Below are 26,253 nucleotides of genomic sequence, written 5' to 3'. Positions count from 1 at the left end.
ACGCGGGTATGAATCGATTGACAGACGACTCCTCACACATCCCAGAGCCTTGGATAAAATTGCAATTTTCTCACGATTTACAAATAGTTGCAAACATTTGGGATATTGTAAGTACTCAACTGAACAAAACATATAACACTGGCCTAATGGATTTTGGATATTTTACTGCAAAAATATTACATGTTGCACCTTTAATGTTATTACATCACAAGTAACTGTAATTAAATAATAAAAAAAAAAAAAGTAAAGTAAAAATCCCTTACTTTACTTTTTCAATGGAAAAGTAATTAAATTACAGTAGTTGCGTCCCAAATGTTGCACTATATACTATGCACTTATACACTATGTACTTGTGCACTATGCATTCATCCATGTAGTGCGTGAATTGTATAAGGTTATTTTGTTATTTAACATCGGAGATTGATACCCTCTCCCACTCAACTACATAATTAAAGCTGCGACAGTTGAGTGCACAAAGTGTCCAACGTTCCACACTTCGTTTTTTCCGTTAATGTAGTGCATCATCCGGGTATTTAAAGTGTACTTTTTCTTTTTGGAATTTCAGTGTGAACACACTACTCACACTATTTATACTTAAAAACGTCATAGAATAGTGCATAAGTACGCGAATTGGGACGCACCTAGTAATTAATTACTTAGTAATGCATTACACCCAACACTGCTTGTGGCATATGATTGTCTCATCCTCTACTTCGCTCTACTGTTATTCATTCTATGCTTTACTTTCTCAGGATGGACTAGTGATTAACCATCATGCTGACCACACTCTGAACAGTTTCTGCCAGTGGCAGTCAGGTTTGGCCGGGCGAGAAGGTCGTCGTCATGATCATGCCATCCTGCTAACCGGTCTGGATATCTGCTCCTGGAAGAATGAACCGTGTGACACTCTAGGTAAGGATGACATCTGCTGATCTAACATGTGCTAGAAGGACGTCTTTGACAGCCATCTCTTTTGCAACATCTCATGTATGAGTGCTTGTTTTTACGATGCCATGTTAAGAGAAGTTCAACTTTTAAACGCGTGTCTTGATACATGTTCGAGGTGTTCACCTTTACGAAATTTGTCTGTCTTCTTTGTTTAGGGGTCACACTTGGTTCCTTCGCAGTCAAAAGTGACCAAAGCCTTGAAATGTAACACTTTTGTTTTTCAGGAAAACCAATGTAATAGATTTTTGTTCAATATTTTTTGATTAGAAATTGAGGGTATTTTATGATACTATGCAATATTTATACAGATTTTATTAGCTATTTTTCCCCATTGAAAATACACTTTTTTTTCTAATATATTTTTAATTTATTTTTCAAGTAAAGCAGTATTCCATGTTAAAATAGAGATAAGGGATTTAAAATCCAATTTTTTGAAGGTGGATTAGAGCCATCTGGTGGGAGTAAAAAAAAAAAAAAGAAAGAAAAAGGTATGTAATGCCATGGTGTAACTGTTACGGAAGCTTTGAGACTTTAGTTCAGATCCAAGTGCAATTAAATATAAAAATCCAGAATCATGGTCACAGCTAGGCAAAGGGTCAAAACACAAGTAACCAGTCCAGTCAAAACTAGAAAACAAAAACCAGTGCTCAGAGGGCTGTTTCATAAAACAAGATTAGAAAACAAGCCAGGCTTATTTTACTTAGTCAGACTTGTCAGTGAATTCCGTTTCATAAAACAAACTTAAATTAGTTCAAACTCAGTTACTCTGGCAACTTATGCTGGGAAACTAGCCTGGTCCGGGGCAAGCTAACTGTCAGGCTAAGCTGAGCTCCTCTAACACTGACCAATAGGCTTTATTAACATATATATTTATATTTATTAACACACACACACACACACACACACACACACACACACACACACACACACACACACACACACACACACACACACACACACACACATATACATATATATATATATATATATATATATATATATATATATATATATATATGTGTGTATAATAGTGTTTTGTTTGTGTCTCTGCATGTGTGTAAGTGAGTTTGTGTTTCAGTGGGTGTGTCTGTTTTGTACTCTCGATGTTTTAGAGTGTAACCTCTTCCTTGCTGTTAATTTTTTACTGCTTTGTGGCTGAATTATTGATTTTATTTCACACATTTGCAAAAACTTGTTGTTATAGTCGAGCTGGTTCATATGTGTGGACAGAGGGGGTTTGGGGGTGGATATGTCTATTTTGCACTCTTGATATTTTAAAGTGTCACCCCTTCATTGCTGTGCACTTTTTTTTTTCTGCACAGTGGCTGATTTGTAGTTTGTACCACCAAAAGTTTTAGTATTTTTCGTATTTCCCATTAATGTTGGTCCTTTTGACAGCGAAGGAGCCAAGTGTGACTTTTTTTCCCCCGACCCTTTAAAGGTGCCCTAGATTCAAAAAATGAATTTATCTTGGCATAGTTGAATAACAAGAGTTCAGTACATGGAAATGACATACAGTGAGTCTCAAACTCCATTGTTTCCTCCTTCTTATATAAATCTCATTTGTTTAAACGACCTCCGAAGAACAGGCGAATCTCAACATAACACTGACTGTTATGTAACAGTCGGGGTGTACGCCCCCAATATTTGCATATGCCAGCCCATGTTCCCAACATTATGAAAGGCATTAGACAAGGGCAGCCAGTATTAACGTCTGGAGCTGCACACAGCCAAATCATCAGACTAGGTAAGCAAGAACAACAGTGAAAAATGGCAGATGGAGTAATAATAACTGACATAATCCATGATAGCATGATATTTTTACTGATATTTGTAAATTGTCTTTCTAAATGTTTTGTTAGCATGTTGCTAATGTACTGTTAAATGAGGTTAAAGTTATCATCGTTTCTTACTGTATTCACGGAGACAAGAGCCGTCGCTATTTTAATTTTTTAAACACTTCTGTTTAATGCATAAACACAACTTCATTCTTTATAAATCTCTCCAACAGTGTAGCTATAGCCGTTAGCCATGGAGGACAGCCTCAAATTCACTCAGAATAAAACTTTTAACATCCAAATAAATACTTTACTCACATAATTCGAAGCATGCATGCAGCATGCATGACGAACATCTTGTAAAGATCCATTTGAGGGTTATATTAGCTGTGTGAACTTTGTAAATGTGCTGTGATATAGTCGACAGCTCGTGTGGCAGGAAGCACGCGTCTTAAAAGGGCGGCGCCGAGTGTAAATCGGTGCATTGTTAATGGTGCCCCAAAATAGGCAGTTAAAAAAATTAATTAAAAAAAATCTATGGGGTATTTTGAGATGAAACTTCAGACACATTCAGGAGACACCTTAGACTTATATCTTGTGAAAGAACGTTCTTGGGCACCTTTAATATATCTGAATCATGTCCATGCTTTTTTTTGTGTGTTTACACAGTGCGAAAAAAGTCAACAATTGTCATCCCATTTTGATGAAGCAAAAAAAAACATTGGAAATTTCAAAACGTCTTTTTTGACTGAAGAAGACTGAAGAGGGTTAAGAGATTGTAAACAGATAGGACAAAACATATGTTAAAACACAGCGTTCCTTTAGTTCAAATGGTAGTGCATGGTACTAGCAACACCAGGGTCATGGGTTCGATTCCCAGAGACCGTAGGATGAAATCTATACCTTGAATACACTGTAAGTCACTGCCAAATGCTTAAATGTAAATGTCGAATAAAAGTCTATAAAATAAATTACAATTGCATTTTTAAAAGATATTAAATAGTAGTAGTAGTAGTTAAACAGACATCAACATCTTGGACATTGAGAACCAAAATGTGTAAAATGCTAAAAACAAACAAACAAACAAATAAACAAAACATTGAATCGGCAGCTAAATATTGTTGTAATATTGAGCTGGGAGGTCAATTCCCAACTCCCAACCCTACCCAATACTAGTCTTATATGTAAGTAGCTAGCGGGCCTATTAATGGACACTTTTGCTCAGTGTTTAAATTAATTATGGCTGATAGTAAATAACACATTATACATGGGCATCAGAAACTGAAAACCTTCACTTATGCTTTATTTACATCGTTATGTGACAGAATAAGACAAAAAGTGCACTTTTAAGTTGATGCCAGGTTTTATTGTAATCCTGTACAAAAGAGTAAGAAATCATAGGTGTGGTGTGACATTTAAGATTAATGACCTAATATATACTTTTTGTTTGGTGATGACTGTGCTTAGTCATCACTTAAGCTACTGCTAAACTGCCAAATTATTAGAGGTACAGTAACAACCTTTTTCTCTAATAACCTGTTTCCTAAGAGATCTCAAGCTGTGTTCTCCACCCTGTGCCACATAAAAGAATCTCTCCCCGCTAACCCCTAACCCCATTAGCAAAGCTAGCCATGCCCCTCAAATGCAAGGCCGCAGTTCAAAGGGTGCTGAGAACACAACATTTGTGGAGTGTCAATGATTAACACTTGAGCGCAGACTGCGGCTCGCACAGCTCACGCTTGGAGGTGAAGGGGTCATGGGAGATTTCACGTCCCCCGTAGGTCACGGACTGGAAGATTAAAGAGCGACGCTGAACCTTTGTTACTACCGTACACTCTTTAGATACCGTACTGCTAGTCTGAGAAAACCACTGTATGCAACATGAATTAGCCTCATGCTTCATTTCTGCACATGGCAGTTTCTTGAGAGCAAGAAATATTGAAAGATATAAGAGTACATATGATGAATTTTGTCTAATTTATTTAGACCTTTTACAGTACAAAAACAAATAAATCACTTGTAATGGGTCCTGAAAGACATTTTTAGTCAAGTATAAGAATCCTTTTTTTCCGTCCCAGTTAAGATTTTCAATATGTCTGGAAGACACAAATAAATCACAACATGTTCTGGTACGACACATTTGTGCAATACATGAAAGTATTTTATCACTCGGTACGTATGTGTCAAAAAACAGCACATATTTTAAGTGATTAAATCAAATGAAAATAACTCTGACTCCTTTGGTCCTTTTGGGGTTTGACTTTGGTCCAACATACACTGGACTTCATCTCCATAGGTTTTGTATTAAAGAGTTAGAAAGTCATAATTTGTCATAAAATACAGTTCTCTTAGATCTCAGACCCGTATTGCAACACATATAGAATCGTTCAAAGCATTTTGTAAGGTTGCCTTTCTATTTTTTTATGCCTTCTACGGTTAATATACTACTCCTAGTTGTAGAATGTCTAGCATGTAATGTGTTTCAGATTCATACTGGTTGAAGTAACTCATATATCTGTTCAGATTTCCTGCGACTTACTCGAAACAACTGGATTTAATCTTTATCTTGAACTGGCAGTCGTGAAACAAATACACTCTCAATCTTGATCTGATTACTTCGGTCAGTCACTTGCCATTTCACACTCTTATTTGCCCTCTCTCTTCTGAGCAATGTATATTATGTACACTACTTTTCAAAAGTTTGGGGTCAGTAAGCAAAATAAAGTCACATTAAAGACATTTATAAAGTTACAAAAGATTTCTATTTCAGATAAATGCTGTTCTTTTAAAAGTTCTATTTATCAAAGAATCCTGAAAAAAAGATCAGTTTCCACAAAAAATATGAAGTAGCACAAATTCTTTCAACATTGATAATAAACAGAAATGTTTCTTGAGCAGCAAATCGGCATATTAGAATGATCTCTGAAGGATCATGTGACACTGAAGACTGGAGTAATGATGCTGAAAATTCAGCTTTGCAATATATTGCAATAGAAAACGGTTCTTTTAAATTGCAATAATATTTCACAATATATATATATATATATATATATATATATATTTTTTTTTCAAATAAATGCACAGACGAAATGAGATGATCAGGTATAGATTTATTTTTGCTGGCTCTTAGGCTCCCTTTATCATAGTACTTCATAATATGTTGGCTTGTCTTATATTGCATTCATCCATCTATCCATTCATTGTTTCAATTTCAGGTTTTGCTCCGATCAGTGGAATGTGCAGTAAGTATCGCAGCTGCACGATCAATGAAGATACAGGTCTTGGTCTGGCCTTCACTATCGCCCATGAATCTGGCCACAAGTAAGAGTCAAATTTATAATTAACCTCTGATAGATTCCCTCATATACGGTTGTATTGGATCAATGAAAACCTTGTTTTCCACAGCTTTGGAATGGTCCACGATGGCGAAGGCAATGTGTGTAAGAAGTCGGTTGGAAACATTATGTCTCCTACCTTGGCTGGACATAATGGTTTATTCTCCTGGTCATCCTGTAGTCGACAATATCTAAGCAGATTTCTAAGGTGAGTAAAGACTCGTTTTGACATCTAGGATCTGTTTGCCAAATAACAGTTTGGAATGTCAGTATCATTAACTTTTTAATGATAAGTCTGTTTTTTTTTTTTTTTTTTTTTTACAATTCATCAAAAGATCTACAGTGTTGTGGAAACTGTAAAAAAAAAAACTTTCAGTCACATGGAAAGACTATGCCAAAATCACATGCTTTACCCATTGGCAGCCCAAAGTAGCATTAGAAAAGCAGTGCAAAGATATTAACAACTGTGCCCTTTACTGAGCATCTCCTGTCCATTAGTCATCCATGCAGAATCACCCAGCGTGAGCCGAGTGAGAGTCTAGACACCAACCTCATCTTTTAAAAGTAGTATTTGTAGTGCTGTTTTGGTTGTGATATGTAAAAGCAAGCAGCTCCAGCAGGTTTTAAATTTCACTTTCTGTCTGAGAACCACGTCTGTGCTCGTGAAAGTCGATCAGCTTGACCACTTGCCCTTAAATTAACCAACATGTCAAATGAACCGGTCTCGTTTTTCGTTATCACGATGAGCTCATCTGGGTGAAGCTCCTTGGCAGTGAGCTGAAATCAGTAGTTCTAGGCCTCGGCGGGAAAAGGGATTCCCTGCCGGGTGTTTTTTAGATGCTTGTAGTTGCTTTACCTGTTTCCTGCAGCTTATCCTGCAGCAACTCTTCTTGTGAAAAAGGAAATGGGGTTGCATATGCAGGATTTTTGAACTAGTCATTGCACACAGCATTGGTTGACAGTTGTACTGTAGTTGGATTCCTGTCAGTCTTAAGATGTAGTAAACTGAAAAAAGATGTTCAGGAAAGTATGCTTTCTGTAGCTCAAACAGTAGAGCATGGTGCTAGCAATACCAAGGTCATGGGTTTGATTCCTAAGGAATGCATAAACTTGAAAAGTTTAAAGTCTTGAAAGTTGCTTTGTATTAAAGCATCTGATAAATGCATAAATGTAAATGTAAAATGTTTTTTTGTAGGCCAAACCTGTAAACCATAGCATTTTAGCACGTACAGTTCCATCATCCTGAAATAAATAATTTTTTTTTTTAATGGGTTTTTTGGTTAAATGCCTGAAACAAGGTCTGTGGTTAACAGAAGCTTAAGTTACAAACCCACATCAAAACACTAGTCGCGATGAAAGCCGACTGTGTTGTCGGCTCGCATTGCATCGTGTGTGCCTGGGCCAAAAAGGTTCTGCCTGAACATACTGCAAAGACTACATCCAATGACCAGCTAGCACATATATTTTGCTCCTGTGTGAGAGGAGATGGCTCTCCATACCAGGAGGTGGCAGTAGTCTTTATTCATCATTCAAAAAGGGCAACCGAACTGTGAATATACAAAATGTAAACAAAGCGTACTGTTGCTTACTGAATCATGTTGATCACTTTCTTCATTCCAGATGGCGATGTCGTTATGAAAATATTTTGTCATTTGTCATGGCCATTTGCCCGCTTTCATCACTTTTGCTTTTCTTCTCATGCACTGGTTCGCTATAAAGCTGAACAGCCGATTAGCCAATTCAATAGGCTCAATTTCCACAGATGTGGTCTCACTTGTGCCAGTGATGTGGAACACACCACAAAAACTGAGCTTACAGATCCTCAACGATGGCCCGACGTTGGCCGCCCGCCCGTTGGCTTGGTGTGTCACAGCCTTAGAGCATCAGTTCACTTTAAAATGAAAATTACCCCAAGATTTACTCACCTTCCAGCCATCCTAAGTGTTTGTGACTTTCTTCTTTCTGATGAACACAGTCGGAGTTATATTAATAAATATCCTGACGCGTCCAAGCAATGACAGTGAACGGGGGCAATGAGTTTGTAGCTCAAGAAAGTGCATCCATCCCTCATAAACATACTCCACACGGCTCCAGGGGGTTTATTAAGGCCTTCTGGAGCGAAGCGATGTGTTTGTGTAGTTATACGAGTTATAAAGTAAACTTCCACTAGACCGCCTTTCGTATTCAACTTAGGAAGAAAGTGTAACGCCTCGCACAGTTCAAAACGCTTACACTACGTCCTACGCTTTCCGTATTCAACTTACGAATACGGAAAGACATACAACTTACGTTGCGTCAGTTATATAAGTTGAACTACAGAATGCTGTCTGGCGGAAGCTAAAAATATTACTTTATAATGGTAAATATGGATATTTTTCTTACATAAACGCATCGCTTCACTTCAGAAGGACTTTATTTACCCGCCGGAGCCGTGTGAAGTGTGTTTATGATGGATGGATGCACTTTCTTGAGCTTCAAACTCGTTGCCCCCGCTCACTGCCATTATAAAGCTTGGACACATCAGGATATTGTGTTTATCAGAAAGAAGAAACTCATATGCACCTAGGATGGCTTGAGGGTTAGTAAAGCTTGGAGTAATTTTCATTTTAAAGTAAACTAATCCTTTAAGAATCATACACTTTTGTTGGAAGCAAAGCTTGTTTTCTGCAATAGTCAATGGAAAAATCCTATTGGGTTTTTGTCAGGGGATACAGGGTGACGCTAACTTCCGGGTAGACGTACAAAAATACAACATAACCGCAGCACTCTATTTCCCCAATGACATACGCTGGCTGATACGCTAACGCTGACAGGAGACTGATCACGTGAGCTCCATTGACTTCACTTCATCATTGGTAGTTGCCCTTTATTTGTACAAATGTTAAAACTTTTCTCAACATTCTCAAATTGCTGGACATGCCTACATCCAGTCAAAAATGGTCACTGCCACTCGTATCGCCAGCTCTGCATCAAAAATGAATGGGATCATGATGCTTTATTGCTGACTCCCCAAAGTTTATGGTTTGAGTTCTCACTTAGTTCAGCATCCGTAAGTGCTGCAAACCGGTCCAATCAGACTGCATGGTTAATCAAATTCATATGTACCAAAACCTGTAGCGTGACAGTCGCATTAGTGTCGCCAGAGTCTGCCTGTGATCCACAGCTTTTCCAGGACTCTCTGGGCCTCTGAAGGCGACAAACTGCAGAATGATCATCCCTCATTTTTCTTTCCACACCCACGACACCCCAAAAACAGCAGCGTGGTGTAGATAAATATGGCAATGCTCTCTCCGTCAGCTGTCTTCCCATCTGTTTCTCATTCCTCATGAGCAGCCTCACCTACGTCACCATGTGCCTCTCGACATACAGCCTGCAGACCACAAGATCTTCAAGTAGCTAAAGCCTGATCTGCTTTCAGACCCTCTGTCACAGCCCTCCGCTTTTATCACTCTCCTCACTAATAAAACAGAGCTTGAAAGGGAGTCTGTCCGGGTCTGGCTTGAGCAGGTCTGTCTCATAGCTGTCGGTCGCCTTAATCTGGGGGGAAACTTAAAGAGGTGACACTGGGAAAACTGAGTGGTGATGAGGAACTGAATCAGATTCATCTGACACTGACATTCCTGCCTCTGTGGGCCAGATGCTGCTGCATTGATCCTTCTCCAGATAATTGGAAGCAGGACCGGAGGACAGGGTTTCCCTTCACGGGGTCCATTGAAACACAGAGGGATTCTGGGATAGATGGATTTAGTGGACTTCAACTTTGTAGTGCAATGTTCTGATACAACAACATCTGTACTGACACAAACCGTTCAGTTGACTACTAATTTTTACTATTCAACTAGTCAAAAATTGCCCTGCTTTTGGTACTATCTATTAAGCAAGCACTCGTATTATTTTCCTTATACTCATTTTATATATGTGACCCGTGCTGGCAAAAAGAGTCTCAATGAGCAAATATTCAAAAATGTGTTATTATTTTCACATTCTTCAAAATGAATAGTTGGAATGACTGAGCTACACCTGTTTCAAGTCAATAGAGTCAGTTTTGAGAAAATATTTTTTGATAAAAAGTTTTCTGAAGGTTTCAAAACAAAGTCACCTAGCAACCAAAACCTTAAAATCCCAGTTAATACCAAATTTGGCGCAAACCAAGCCAAAACCCATGTCTATAGGAAAAATATATATATGTTCAATTTTTTATTATTTCCCCCATGATTCCACAATTAACAGAATGAAGTAGACAGCCTATTAAGCTACTGTACCACACAGATCTAAACGTTCACTTAAGACATAACAGGTAATGTTTGCGTGAAAACTCGCCAAGACAGATTTTTTTTAATAATGTAATTCTGTGAACGCGGCGTCTTTGTGCGCGCGCTTGGATCTGTCAGTCAGTGCGAGTAAGATCATTTTGTTTACATCAGCATGAGTTTGAAAATTTCATTGGTTGAGGCTCATGTCACAGAGAAGTGGCTATGAATATTATGAATATTTACAAAGTTGGAATAACAATATCAAACTTATTGTTACAAAAATACCAAACTTGTGCTTAGAGGAAGTGCCAGTCGTCGAGAAGCGAGCAGAGAAAAACTGCATTTTTCATGGTCAAAGGAAAGGTAGGCAACTCCTCAGAAAAAAAAAAAAAAAAAGTACAAATAAAGATACTTTTAGATGTTTAATTGTTATGTGGAGCATTGGGATCGCTAGATGAGGGCTTAATGAACTGATTTTTGTGAAAACCTCAATTTTGACCAAAATTGACATTTTTCACTTGTTTTGCCTGTAGCTCGGAATTAGCCTGTGCACATTCTGACTCCTTTTGGCAGCTGTAACGAAGCGGGAGTCATGGTAAGATCCAAATGCAAGCTTTATTAAGAATGTCGTACAGGCAGGGTCAATCAGGAGCAGACGAGAACAGCAAGGGACAGGCAGGATCGTAATCGGGGTGCAGGCAATGGTCAGGACAGGCGGATATCATTCACAGAACAGTATAACAGGCAAGGGTCAGGACAGGCAGCAACAGGTCAAGAAACAGGAACAGGCAAGATCAAACACAAGCAGACAGGATAGAAGGAACGCTCAGAATTGTCACTAGGAATCAAGACTTCGCAAACTGGTGGTGTGAGTCCTTTATAGTCCTGTTAATGTACTGCAGCTGGGTGTGGTGATTAGTGATTGATGGAGTGAGTGCAGGTGATTGGCAGAGAGGATTATGGGTAATGTAGTCCGGGAACTGACAGGAACAGACGGTGATCATAACATAACGCCCCCCTCCCGGAAGGCGCGTCCTCGCGGCGTAAAAGGAACAGCTAGGGAGGGTGGGTGGGTGGGTGCATTGGGGACCTGCATGCAGATAGGAACAGGGTCCCCAATGCAGGTCCAGGAACTCCGGTAACCACGGTGGGTCAGGTGGCTCGGGCAGCCACGGCAGGTCAGGAGTGTCAGGAAGCCACGGCGGGTCAGGTGGCTCGGGCAGCCACGGCAGGTCAGGCGGCTCGGGCAGCCACGGCAGGTCAGGGTCCATGCATGGCCCTTGTGGCCTACAGTCCATGAATGACATCAGTGACAGCAGTGGCAGCAGTGGCTGGGCAGGGTCCCCACCCCCAAGCTCCCCACCCCTAGGTATACTGCCCCCCCCAAAAAAGTTCTTGGGGAAATCAAGGGAGGCATTGGCGGGTTCATGGGCAAGGAGCTCGGGTGGCGCCAGCAAGGCAGATGGCCTGAGCGGCAGCAGTAGAGCGAATGGTCCAGGCGGTGGTGGCAAGGCCGACCAAGGCTGCTCTGTGGCCGTATCAGGCAGAGCGGGCAGTTCGGTGATGGCCTCCATGGCCGTATCAGGCAGAGCGGGCAGTTCGGTGACGGCCTCCATGGCCGTATCAGGGAGAGCGGACAGCTCCGGGACTGCAGCGGGCTCGGGCTGCTCCGGGACGGCAGCGGGCTCGGGCTGCTCCGGGACGGCAGCGGGCTCGGGCTGCTCCGGGACGGCAGCGGGCTCGGGCTGCTCCGGGACGGCAGCGGGCTCGGGCTGCTCCGGGACGGCAGCGGGCTCGGGCTGCTCCGGGACGGCAGCGGGCTCGGGCTGCTCCGGGACGGCAGCGGGCTCGGGCTGCTCCGGGACGGCAGCGGGCTCGGGCTGCTCCGGGACGGCAGCGGGCTCGGGCTGCTCCGGGACGGCAGCGGGCTCGGGCTGCTCCGGGACGGCAGCAGGCTCGGGCTGCTCCGGGACGGCAGCGGGCTCGGGCTGCTCCGGGACGGCAGCGGGCTCGGGCTGCTCTGAGTGCATCCTCCAGGCTCGCAAGAACGACAAACCATAAAACGTGAGTACAGCCCTCTTGGCCATCACCGGACTGATAGGGAGAGCATGCAGAACTGGAGTGGACTCACTGGCTGGAGCGGGTTCTGGAGTGGACTCACTGGCTGGAGCGGACTCTGGAGTGGATTCACTGGCTGGAGCGGGCTCTGGAGTTGGCTTACTGGCTGGAGCGGACTCTGGGGTAGACTCACTAACTGGAGCGGTTTCTGGAACGGACTCACTGGCTGGAGCGGACTCAACGGCAGGAACGGCCCCTTTGTTCACTGACACTGCAGGGGCGGCCATCTTGTCCATCGCGTCCAGGGCACTTGAGTCCATATCAACCGACAAATTTGAGAGCGTTGAAACAGACGCACTTGAGAGCGTTGAAACAGACGCACTTGAGAGCGTTGAAACAGACGCACTTGAGAGCGTTGAAACAGACGCACTTGAGAGCGTTGAAACAGACGCACTTGAGAGCGTTGAAACAGACGCACTTGAGAGCGTTGAAACAGACGCACTTGAGAGCGTTGAAACAGACGCACTTGAGAGCGTTGAAACAGACGCACTTGAGAGCGTTGAAACAGACGCACTTGAGAGCGTTGAAACAGACGCACTTGAGAGCGTTGAAACAGACGCACTTGAGAGCGTTGAAACAGACGCACTTGAGAGCGTTGAAACAGACGCACTTGAGAGCGTTGAAACAGACGCACTTGAGAGCGTTGAAACAGACGCACTTGAGAGCGTTGAAACAGGCGCACTTGAGAGCGTTGAAACAGGCGCACTTGAGAGCGTTGAAACAGGCGCACTTGAGAGCGTTGAAACAGGCGCACTTGAGAGCGTTGAAACAGGCGCACTTGAGAGCGTTGAAACAGGCGCACTTGAGAGCGTTGAAACAGGCGCACTTGAGAGCGTTGAAACAGGCGCACTTGAGAGCGTTGAAACAGGCGCACTTGAGAGCGTTGAAACAGGCGCACTTGAGAGCGTTGAAACAGGCGCACTTGAGAGCGTTGAAACAGGCGCACTTGAGAGCGTTGAGAGCGATGAAACAGGCGCACTTGAAACAGGCGCACTTGAGAGCGTTGAAACAGGCGCACTTGAGAGCGTTGAAACAGGCGCGCTTGAGAGCGTTGAAACAGGCGCACGAAGAGCGTTGAAACAGGCGCACTTGAGAGCGTTGAAACAGGCGCACTTGAGAGCGTTGAAACAGGCGCACTTGAGAGCGTTGAAACAGGCGCACTTGAGAGCGTTGAAACAGGCGCACTTGAGAGCGTTGAAACAGGCGCACTTGAGAGCGTTGAAACAGGCGCACTTGAGAGCGTTGAAACAGGCGCACTTGAGAGCGTTGAAACAGGCGCACTTGAGAGCGTTGAAACAGGCGCACTTGAGAGCGTTGAAACAGGCGCACTTGAGAGCGTTGAAACAGACGCACTTGAGAGCGTTGAAACAGACGCACTTGAGAGCGTTGAAACAGACGCACTTGAGAGCGTTGAAACAGGCGCACTTGAGAGCGTTGAAACAGGCGCACTTGAGAGCGTTGAAACAGGCGCACTTGAGAGCGTTGAAACAGGCGAACTTGCGTGCAAAGCGTCCGACGAACTTGAGTGCGAAGCGGCCGGCGGGTTCGAGAGCGAGGCGGCCGGCTGATGCTTGGGAATTCCAGCCGCTCGTGCCGACATCAGCGGTGAATCAGCCACACTGGAACGCAACCCTCTCCACTCCCAGACAGATCCAGAGATGTGACGTGATTCAGCGGCGACGTGACTTTGCTCTGGGCGATCAACGAAGGCGTGACGTTGCTCTGGGCGATCAGTGGCGACGTGACATTGCTCTGGGTGATCAGCGAAGGCGTGACGTTGCTCTGGGCGATCAGCGGCGACGTGACATTGCTCTGGGTGATCAGCGAAGGCGTGACGTTGCTCTGGGCGATCTGCAAAGGCGTGACGTTGCTCTGGGCGATCTGCAAAGGCGTGACGTTGCTCTGGGCAATCTGCAAAGGCGTGACGTTGCTCTGGGCGATCTGCAAAGGCGTGACGTTGCTCTGGGCGATCTGCAAAGGCGTGACGTTGCTCTGGGCGATCTGCAAAGGCGTGACGTTGCTCTGGGCGATCTGCAAAGGCGTGACGTTGCTCTGGGCGATCAGCGAAGGCGTGACGTTGCTCTGGGCGATCAGCGAAGGCGTGACGTTGCTCTGGGCGATCTGCAAAGGCGTGACGTTGCTCTGGGCGATCTGCAAAGGCGTGACGTTGCTCTGGGCGATCTGCAAAGGCGTGACGTTGCTCTGGGCGATCTGCAAAGGCGTGACGTTGCTCTGGGCGATCTGCAAAGGCGTGACGTTGCTCTGGGCGATCAGCGGCGACGTGACATTGCTCTGGGCGATCAATGAAGGCGTGACGTTGCTCTGGACGATCAGCTGCGACATGACCTGTTGCTGTTGTGATGATAGCCGCCATCTTGTGCGTGTTACCTGGCGCGGCAGCCATTACGGGACTCACCATGGTGTCGCATTCCTCCGCGACACCCACAGTAAATGGAGAGCCAACAGTCAACAATGCATAGTCCATAAAGCTGCTAAGTGATGAACGCGGTCCCTCTCGTCTTAATTTATTCTGGAGAGGCTGGTTGACGCCATCACAAAAAAAGTCAATCAGTGCACAGTCCGGAAGATCAGAGAGGTAAGCAATGTTTAGATACTCCTGCACATATTCCTCCAACGATCGCGTGCCTTGCGAACTCCACAATAGCAATTGATTAATGTCCATACCATAATGAGAAAGCTGCTGGATCTTGGTGGAGGCGAAGTCTTCTGTAATGAAGCGGGAATCATGGTAAGATCCAAATGCAAGCTTTATTAAGAATGTCGTACAGGCAGGGTCAATCAGGAGCAGACGAGAACAGCAAGGGACAGGCAGGATCGTAATCAGGGTGCAGGCAATGGTCAGGACAGGCGGATATCATTCACAGAACAGTATAGCAGGCAAGGGTCAGGACAGGCAGCAACGGGTCAAGAAACAGGAACAGGCAAGATCAAACACAAGCAGACAGGATAGAAGGAACGCTCAGAATTGTCACAAGGAATCAAGACTTCGCAAACTGGTGGTGTGAGTGTGAGTCCTTTATAGTCCTGTTAATGTACTGCAGCTGGGTGTGGTGATTAGTGATAGTGATTGATGGAGTGAGTGCAGGTGATTGGCAGAGAGGATTATGGGTAATGTAGTCCGGGAACTGACAGGAACAGACGGTGATCATAACAGCAGCAAGGGGTCACATATTATTTTTTTTACACTACCATTCAAAAGTTTGGAAACATTAGGCTACTATTTTTTATGTTTTCGAAAGAAGTCTCTTCTACTCATCAAGCCTGCATTTATTTGATCAAAAATACAGAAAAAAAAAACAGTAATATTGTAAAATTTTATTACAATTTAAAATAATTATTTTCTATTATAATATACTTTTATTTAAATTAAATCTTTTGTAACAATATACACTACTATTCAAAACTTTCTTTCTTTTTTGGAAGAAATTAATACTTTTTTTTCAGCAAGGATGTGTTAAATTGATCAAAAGTGATAGTAAATTTTTATATTATTAGAATATATTTCTATTTTGAATAAATGCTGTTCATTTTAACCTTTTATTCATCAATGAAAATTCAGCTTTGCATTACAGAAAAAAAAAATATTATTTAAAACATATTAAAATAGAAAACCATTATTTTAAATTGTAATTTTGATCAAATAAATGCAGGCTTGATGAGCATAAGAGACTTCTTTCAAAGACATTAAAAATAGTAATGTTTCCAAACTTTTGAATGGTAGTGTATATAAACAGTTCATCAGAAAATCTAATCTGAAAAAGATTTTTGGCACAAATTCGTGCATTCCTAAACTCAGGTATGGGAGAAGCAATGTGCTGCCTTTCTGTTCAGAGTTCTTTAATTATTTTGGTTGAGCACCTGTATGTTTTTCAGGATGTGCGTCTTATATATTTAGAACTAATATTCGATGTGACGCCTATTACAAACCTATTAGTCCTTTCTGATCATATTTTTTCCCAAGCATGTTACCATTCCAAACCACATCAATCTTAATAACTACTATTCATTTAATGAATCATTTATAAGTGATTTATAATTGTTCATGAAGGCTGGGAAATGAAAAACGCCTTATATTCATTCAGCTGTGTTTGATTATTAGGCAGATTTTCCTTTACAGGCAAAATGAGCCAAAAAAAAGATTCATCGGACTGGAAAGTCAAAAATTATCAAATGCTCATGAGAAGGATGCAATACTAGAAATTGCAAAGTTAAGGAATGATGACTAATGGACTGCAAAATGCTCAATGGGTCAGCAGGGTCAGAAAAAAATAAGGTGGAGAAGAAAAGATACATGTTAACTGCAAAAGAATTAAAGGATCATTTTTAGATATCTGAACAGATATGTCCAGGCTGCACATCATTGAAAACACTCATATTCAACACTCAAAAGGTACTCATTCATTTTATCCATAAGTAGAAATTAGTTATTTTTGCATTTTTTTTTTTAGCAATTTCTGTCTTCCGGTTTGAAAAGCAAAATCAGAGCAACGTCACAGCTTCCGATGGTTTCACACTTAATTCTTCACCTAAATTCTTTCGCAGTTAACGTGTCTTTTTTTTCCCACCTATTTTTGTCTGACCCTGCTGACCCAACGAGCATTTTGCTGTCCACTGGTCATGCCTTAACATTGCAATTTCTAGTATTGCAATAGTATTGCACCCTTCTCATGAGCAATAATTTCATAATTTTTGACTTTTCAGTTTGAGTTAAATCTCTTTTTTTTGGCTCATTTTGCCTGTTAAAAATTACACAGCTGAATATAAGGCGTTTTTCATTTCCAGCCTTCATGAACAATTATAGATCACTTATAAATTATTAAATACAAAATTAATAGTAGTTATTGATTGATGTGGTTTGGAATTGGTAAAATGTGCTAGGAAAAAAAATACGATCAGAAAATCAACTTGCCTAATAATTCTGCACACGGTGTACATCCCACTCACATACTGACACACTCTCGTCATCGAGAAGGCGAGCGGCCCGGAGCGTCTGCTAAACTACTCAGAGCTCATTCAGGGTTTCACTGTATGTCTGATTGTGTAAAACACACGGTATTAAACAATGTAAAATACTTTCTCATGATCCTTGATATCCTTTACACGTGGAGCCTCTCTGTCGGCCTGTAAAATAATGGCGGCATTGAATAACATACGTCAGAGACTGTGTTGAAAAGAGAAATCTCTAAATGTAGCTAAGGGAACTACTGTTGTTATGTTGTCATGGTGTCCATCTCTACTGTACTGGAGTCAAGCTGTTTTACAGTCATGTTTCTGTCTCAGTACTGCCCAGGCCACCTGTCTGTCTGACGAGCCCAGCGCCATACAGGAGTACAAATACCCAGAGAAACTTCCTGGAGAGCTGTACGACGCCGACACGCAGTGCAAGTGGCAGTTTGGAGAGAAAGCTAAACTGTGCACTCTGGACTTCAAGAAGGCAAGACTATTAATATCAATATTTCATATTGTTTTATAGATGCAATCACTTGTCAAAAAATTGTTCCAGTTATGCCAGAGATATCATATTTATGAGTTGAGTGCACATGAACAGCACCACATGACACATTCTAGCTAAATTTTGAGTAAATACTGTTGAAGATTAGCTATTCAAGCTTGAGAGGAAGCACTGCTCATTTAGCCTGTTAATGAGGCGAACATTTACATTACAAAAACTACTACACGGGAAAGATAAAATATGTGTGAAATTGCCCAGCATGTGCATTTTACTTCAACCAAAATCAGAGAAACAGCCTTAGTTACAACTTCCAAATTGGACCTTTCTAGGAGCACTTGGGTTTCCATGCTGATTCATGCTTAACTAGGTTAGTGCTGGTTCAGTGTTGGTCTACTTAGACTTACTGTTCACCCACAAAACTTTCTGCTCACCCACAAAACTTTCTGCTCAAACAAGCATGTTCTTGTGAAGCTAGTTGGTCAAGGAAGTCTTGCTGATTAAGCTAAAATGTAAGCTAAAAATTGTTTGGAGTCAGTAGGATTTGGGCAAATACTTAAGAGTCTGTGACTGGATCATTATTGTTGTGAGTATTATTTTTCTAGCATGTTATATGTTTGGGAACAGTTCTTTTAACCCTAATTGATGGAGTGTGTAGCTTTTCGTTTCTTAAACAACCATGTAGAAAGACACATCATGGCCATATTCCAGGATAACAATGTCAAGATTCATCAGGCTCAAATTGTGAAAGAATGGTTGGGAGGGAGCATGAAGGATCATTTTCACACATGAATTGGCTCCTCTGAATTGGAGTCCAGACTCTTGACTCTTGCATTGTCAATACAAGATCTTGACCAAAATTGATGGAACCTCTTGATGAAAAAAACATCACAACATTCATTTCCATCAAGAGGTGCATCAATTTTGGTCAAGATCTTGTATTGACAATGCAAGAGTCGAGCACTCTGTAAAGAACAATATTTATATTATATATTATCATGTTCAATTATAAAAAAAATTCAACATTATTTGTCCCTTTACTTTTTTGATCAATTGAATGCATCCTTGCTGAATAAAAAGTATTAATTTTTTTGAGAGACAATTTTTTTTACTGACCCCAAATTTTTGTCTGGTAAGGTATTGCAGCTTCACGTCTTTTCAGCAGGAACATGAGACTGATATATCTGATCCAGTCTGAGCGGCATTATGGTTAAAGTTGTTTCAGACTGATAAGAATCCATTTGTGAGGTTCTTATCGTTGACTTTAAGGTCATCGTTTGGAAAGAGGAAGCAGGGAGAGCAGGGATCAAGCTTGACAGTGTTATTGAGAGTAATGCCTCACCTGAGACAGAAACCGCACTCGCAGTCACATCACTGGAGAGGTCTGTCAGAGGTCTTCATGAATTTGTGAGAAATAATGTAAAGGAAGGTTTACATTTCTTTGACTGACATACACTGCCCTCCAAAAGTTTGAAAACGCCCTAGAAAAGTGGGGTTTTGGACAATATTGGCATGAATCCTTTTTAATTTGTGATAATTTTGCACTGATAAGGGTCAACACAAACTAAGAAAACATATTTTATTACATCAACAGTTTATACATAGAAAAAACTTAAATTTTCGATTCATCAAAATATCCACTATTAGCAGATATCTGACCTAAACTGGGTTCTGATTGGTTCATTGTATTCTAATCTTAACTGGCAATCAATTGTTGAAGCTATTAATGTGTGCTGACCCAAAAATCTTTTACAAACCTGGGCCAAGTTTAAACCAGTAACCAGCATCACAGCTGGCAAAGGGGCATGTCTGACTTTGACATATATATATATATATTCTCATTATTATGTAATCAAAATGAAAATGATTATTGCTGGTCTTCAATGATAATGTCAAGTTACTGTAATGTATTTGCACCAAAAATAAGATAAGGATTTATGCTAATATCGTCCAAAAAACACACTTTGCCAGGGGTGTTTCTGAACCTTTGGAGGGCAGTGTGATATGTAACGACCAAAATGTTCACAAGGTCAGAAAACTGAATTCAAAATATTCTTTAAAAACATGATATCTTCTAAAACTATAAGGGATGGATATCATTTAGCTGAAAACCAATTAAAAACATAAATAAAAAAAATAAACAAATTCTAGGGAAAAATAAAGAGTTTCAGGAATCCAGCTCTTTCCACACGTATTTTTTTGCACAGATGTCTCAGTGACGTACACTGTAAGACAAAAACTGAAAAAATGGAAATAAGTACTGGTAATTTTCTGCAAAGACAAAGACATTATCTGTTTTCCTTAACCCTACCACAAAATGCAATAGCCCCTTTCACACAGCAGCCATCCCGGTAAATTGCGACTTCTCCTGTAAATACACAACTTTTTACCAGTAAGATACCATTCACGCACAGTGTTGGGGGTAATGCATTACAAGTAACTTGAGTTACGTAATCAGATTACTTTTTTAAGCAACTAAAGTAACACATTACTTTTTCAATTTACCACAAAATGTCTAAGTTACTTTTTCAAATAAGTAATGCAAGTTACTTTTTCACATTTATTGACTGACAGCTCTCCTGCCCTCAGGTTGAGAGAAATAAAGTGTAGAGGTGTTGTGTGTGCTGTGTAAAAGTGATGGTTATTGTAGTTCTAGACCAAATGTGAACATGCATTTACTCATCTCACTTGTTTGAAAACATTCAGTATTCTTCAAAATGAATAAAATGTATGGTAACACTTTACTTGAAGGGGTGTGACTGACATGACGCCTTCATAATTATGACATGACACATGTCATGCATATGAAGGAGGTTTTATGCATGTTTATGACAACTGTCATTAAGTGTCATTTGCTCAATTATGTCATTTTTAATGCAAGGATGACATTGTTTGTGATGTCCGAGTTATGACAACTTGACATAAACCAATACATCATAACCTGTCAGTGTCTTTGTCATGACAACTTGACATTATTTAGCTTTATGGGTTAACATTACATTAAACTGTCATGTGGTTGGTTTTGACATTGGCTGTCATGAGGCCATTATAATAGTGTCATAAATATGTATATTGACCTCATTCCAGTGGTAAAAATTGAACTTGTCATTAAAATGTCATTAAGTGACAATACTCTGACAAATAATTTTATAACAGCGTCATGAATATTTCTCATTTAATTATTTTTTTTTTTTTTAAGTTTCCTCCAACAGAAGGTCAGATAATAGACCATTTCAAACTTCTTAAAAAAATGGCACAGTTATAAAATAATGGTAACACTTTATTTTAGGGTCTTTTAACTAGTTACTATTAGCATGCATAGAATATTGACTATTTATATATACATATTAATGCCTTATTCTGCATGACCTCATTCTAGATTCTTAATCCTACCCAATACCTAAACTTAACAATTAACTATATTTAGAAGCAGTAAATTAGGAGTTTATTGACAGAAAAGTCATAGTTAATATGTGTTTCCTATACTGAAGTGCTACCAAAATAATGTAATTTAAAAACCAAAGTAGTTTAAGTTTGATAATTACTCTGCTATGTCATGTTTATGACAGGTTATGTTGTCTTGGTAATGTCAAGTTGTCATGACAAAACACTGACAGGTTATGATGTATTGGTTTATGTCAAGTTGTCATAACACAGACATCACAAACATTAAATGCATTAAAAATGACATAATTGAGTGAGTGACACTTAATGACAGTTGTCATAAACATGCACAAAACCTCCTTCATATTCATGACACGCGTCATGATTATGAAGGTGTCATGTCAGTCTTATGCACACCCCTTCAAGTAAAGTGTTACCAAATGGATTTTGTAAATGTAACTGAATAAATTATGTATTTAATCTTACTTTATTAACCAATGTCTTTGCTGCTGACGTTCAGTGATCTAATTCAACCATACTAATAAACTTCTTCCTCCTGTATCCTATTCTTCTTTAATCCAGGATGGAAAGGTTTGTTTGAGCTGCACCCTCTACTGTACAGGTGTAAATATACATTTCCTTCAGCCTGAGGCTTATTCAATTCACTTTTGTTGTGAAAGGGCCTTTAAAAAAGTAACGCAATTATTTACTTTTTTAGGGTGTAAAACGCAATAATGTAATGCATTACTTTTAAAAGTAATTTTCCCCAACACTGTTCACAAACCAGTACCAATTACTCATAAACTCTGCGATGCCAATCATCAGAAATTACCTGAAAATGCTGAGCCATTTTCTTCATCCAGCTGGATAAGCAAAAGTGCTTTAGTTTCTCTGACTGTTTTTGTTGTACTTCTGAGTGACAGGCATAAGAGCATGATCACACAGAATGTGGTTTTGGTCTTAAAAACACAAGACGCATAACATTTACTATAGTATTGAAGTTACTATAGTACACAATAACTACAGACCCGCAAAGCTGATGAATGAAAAAGAAGGCGAATATGAGATTCGTTGCAAAGATCAGATGTCTAGCGCATGTTTACAGCTGAAACAGCTCCAACCGAGCTTTAATTGGCTCAAAGCTGACTTCTTCCATCAGAGCGTTCTGACCTCGTACATACTCATACCGGTGTAACACAGATCGTATGTACGGGAAGAAGGAGGCGGGAACCGGTGAATGTTTAACAAAACTTTAATTCCAAAATAAACAAATACAAAACGAAAGTATTGACCCTTGCGGATGTCTGCCGGCCACACAAACATAATAAAACATAAAATAACATCCAGGCCTGGTCCTCTCTCGTCCTTCACTGTCGTCGCTCCACCTTTTATGCTCCCGGAGCTCCTCTGTGAGAGACTCAAGGCCGGTGCGCCTTCCAGGAGAAGCTCATTAACTCTCGCGCCACCGGCCTCATGCCGTTCCCTGATGGCTCTCGCCCGCCCTGGTCGCCACATACCCCCATCACCCCTCGCAGGCCGGGGGGTACTCCCGCGACTGCGCTTACTCCCCCCCCGGGGGCCTGTCTCAGCTGCCGCAGCACCTGGGGGTAAGGACAGACGAGACGAGAGAAAGGAGACGGAAGCAAGGGGAACGACAGGACGAGAGACGGGAGGGGAAAAAAAAAAAAAAATTCTGGGTCCAGTTCCCAGACACACTGCTGCTCGGTTCTCAGCCTCTTCCTCGCGGTGCCATGCGATGGCGCTGGACGCTCGGTGGACGGCCCGATCCTCGACCGCCTCCTGGCAGCCGGCGATGGCTCCTCCGGTTGAGGGCAGCCGGCAGCGAGTCCGCCGTCCCCTGCTCCTCCCCTTCATGCCAGACGGTAGCAGGCTCCGGCCCACGGCAGACAACGGCACTCCTCCACTCCCTCCAGGATGGCCCTCTCTCGTCCTTCTCTGTTGTCGCTACTCCTTTTATGCTTCCGGAGCTCCTCCGTGAGAGACTCAAGGCCGGTGCGCCTCCCAGGTGAAGCTCATTAACTCTCGCGCCACCGACATCGCGCTGTTCCCTCACGGCTCTCGCCCGCCCTGCTCGTCACAAACGGTATTCCTGTTCTTTGTTCACACACAGCATCATACCAGTAATTTACTGGTAATGTAACAACTTCTCATACTGGGAAATTGCCAGTATTTTTGAAAAGGTCCCTTTCACACACAATCTCTTAAGTCATTTACCAGTAAGGATTGTATGTGTAAAAGGGGTTAAAGTAATGCGTAATTAAAAGGGGTAAAACACCTGTAAAATATCAAAACAGAAAATTCCTTCATGCTAACACAGTACATTAGCCCATATTTTTTACAGATTTGTGTTTTTTCTGTGAACATTTGACCTGCATCCTTTAGGGAGTCTGATGGCTCAGACGGTTTGATTATTCGTAACACCTGAGAGGAGAGCACTTGCTCTATTTCTCTATTGCTGAAATCTGTAAATCAACTCAATAGAGATTTGCTAAAATAATTTTTCCACTGTCTAGTCTATACATCTAAAATTGGACCTCCCCGTAGAGAAATGTGAACCTCTCTCCAGGCCTGCGCAGTCTCGTGAAGCAAAGGCAGAGCTAAATATACTTTGGAGGGAAGCCAATGGGAAGCTCTGTTTTCTGGGCTCCTATTGTCCTGATCTCACCTAAGTGTACATATGCAGTCAGAGAATTGAGACGAGATACAGTCTGTTGCACTGGGCACTGATGATGACTATGTTTATTATACAGCATAATCAAGCTATGATAAGGAGATATATTTAACTTTTTGAACAAAGATTTCACTAAATGTATGTACCATGACTGTGCAAATTTTGCTTTATGTTTTGCTAGCCGATACAACAGAACTGTTGACATGGATGTAAGCTTTCAGCTGCCATAATAGAACTACCGTATTCATAGGTGTATTTCTCATGCATGATTAATTAATTCCTACCAAAAAAAGTTACATAGTAGGGCAATGACCAAGTAGTAAGTGATTATTATTGGTATTAGCATGTGATCTCAACATTGCAGCCCCCATGGAGAATAAAATAGCTTCTTTGTAGAGCACTGATATGACTTAACCTCACTTGAATGCATGTCAGCATATTTTGAGCTGCATGTAAATGTAATAAAATGTTCCAAAATACTATTAATTTCATTTACTTTAGGGCTAAAACTTATTTACAGTGGAAAAAACTGCTTATTACACATACACTACCATTCAGAATTTTAAGGTCATTAAAGGTGCCATAGAATTGAAAATTGAATTTACCTCAGCATAGTTGAATAACAAGAGTTCAGTACATGGAAATGACACAGTGAGTCTCAAACTCCATTGTTTCCTCCTTCTTATGTAAATCTCAATTGTTTAAAAGACCTCTGAAGAACAGGCGAATCTCAACATAACACATTAATATGTACGCCCCCAATATTTGCATATGCCAGCTCATGTTCAAGGCATTCCACAAGTCAGTATTAACGTCTGGATCTGTGCACAGCTGAATCATCAGATTTTATACAGGTAAGCAAGCAAGGACAACAGCAAAAAATGGCAGATGGAGCAATAATACCTGACATGATCCATGATATGATATTTTTAGTGGTATTTGTAAATTGCTAATGTACTGTTAAATGTGGTTAAAGTTACCATCGTTTCTTACTGTATTCTCGGAGACAAGATACATTATTATTTTCAATTTTAAACACTTGCAATCTGTATAATTCATAAACACAACTTCATTCTTTATAAATCTCTCCAACAGTGTAATGTTAGTTTTAGCCACGCAGCACTATCAAAAGTAGCCTGAATCAGGAAGCAGCCTGAATCGGCACATTTATAATGATGCCCCAAAATAGGCAGTTAAAAAAAATCTATGGGGTATTTTGAGTTGAAACTTCACAGACACATTCAGGGGACACCTTAGACTTATATTACATCTTGTGAAAAAGCATTCTAGGGCACCTTTAAGATTTTTTGTATTTTGAATTAATACTTTTATTCAGCAAGGATGCACTAAATTGATCAAAAGTAACAGTAAAGTATTTATTCATCAAAGAATCCTTAAAAATCACAGTTTCCACAAAAATTGAAGCCGCACAACTGTTTTCAACATTGATAATCATAAGAAATGTTTCTTGAGGATCAAATCATATTTCTGAAGGATCATGTGACACTGAAGACTGGAGTAATGATGCTGAAAATTCAGCTTTGGATCACAGGAATAAATTACATTTTATATTACAATAGAATAAATAAATAATAAAATAAATAAATAATATATTACAATAGAAAACAGTTTTACTGTATTTTTGATCAAATAAATGGGAACAGCCTTGGTGAGCAGAAGAGACTTCTTTCAAAAATATTTAAAATCTTACAGATCCCAAACATTTCAAAGTTAGAGTATAAGTAAACTAATGTCTTTGACCCAGAAACAGTTCATGGAAGGAATATACAGATATGCTTACAAGAAATATACCGATATGCTTACAGTATCATTATAGTTCTTCTTAATTCTGAAACATTTTTACTCGTGTGTGTTAATAAACAAAATGTAAATACAGCCATACAAAAATATGATATTATTGGATAGTAAAGTGTTCCATTAACCCAGAATTTGAAACATCAAATGGAAATTGAACATGAATTTACATTGGACTGTAAAATCAAAGCACAAAGAGTGGCCTGCTCGTTCTGGTCACTGAACGAGATAGAAATTGTTCTGTAGATGCTTTTCAAGCAAAGCTGTTCGGTCATCCTGAGCTCTCACTGCTTTCACCATGAATTAGCATCTTCATATCCTCTGGCAGTCAGAGCTGTGATAGAACTGAGATGTTCAAGCTCAGCAGGAACAACAGGGGATGGATTTGAGGAGGTCTCGCTTTAGCACACAGCTGCAGAACTTGTGCTGGGATTTGGACCGTGATCACTCTGGCAAAGTG

The 26,253-nt window shown here is 40.8% G+C and overlaps 1 protein-coding gene across 1 annotated transcript in view; it reads left to right on the top strand.

Moving 5' to 3' along the window:
• LOC137030191 (A disintegrin and metalloproteinase with thrombospondin motifs 16) overlaps positions 1–26,253 on the top strand; it is a 100,376-nt gene that overhangs the window by 28,324 nt on the left and 45,799 nt on the right. The window contains exons 7-10 of the mRNA XM_067400378.1: positions 753–912; positions 5,942–6,047; positions 6,132–6,269; positions 17,734–17,887. Coding sequence (XP_067256479.1) covers positions 753–912; positions 5,942–6,047; positions 6,132–6,269; positions 17,734–17,887 — 558 coding nt within the window. The remainder of the gene's footprint in view (positions 1–752; positions 913–5,941; positions 6,048–6,131; positions 6,270–17,733; positions 17,888–26,253) is intronic.

This window comes from Chanodichthys erythropterus, chromosome 2 (assembly GCF_024489055.1).
Source record: "Chanodichthys erythropterus isolate Z2021 chromosome 2, ASM2448905v1, whole genome shotgun sequence".
NCBI classification, from domain to species: domain Eukaryota; kingdom Metazoa; phylum Chordata; class Actinopteri; order Cypriniformes; family Xenocyprididae; genus Chanodichthys; species Chanodichthys erythropterus.
The sequence above is the reverse complement of the archived record's forward strand: the minus strand, read 5'-3'. Positions and strand labels throughout refer to the sequence as shown.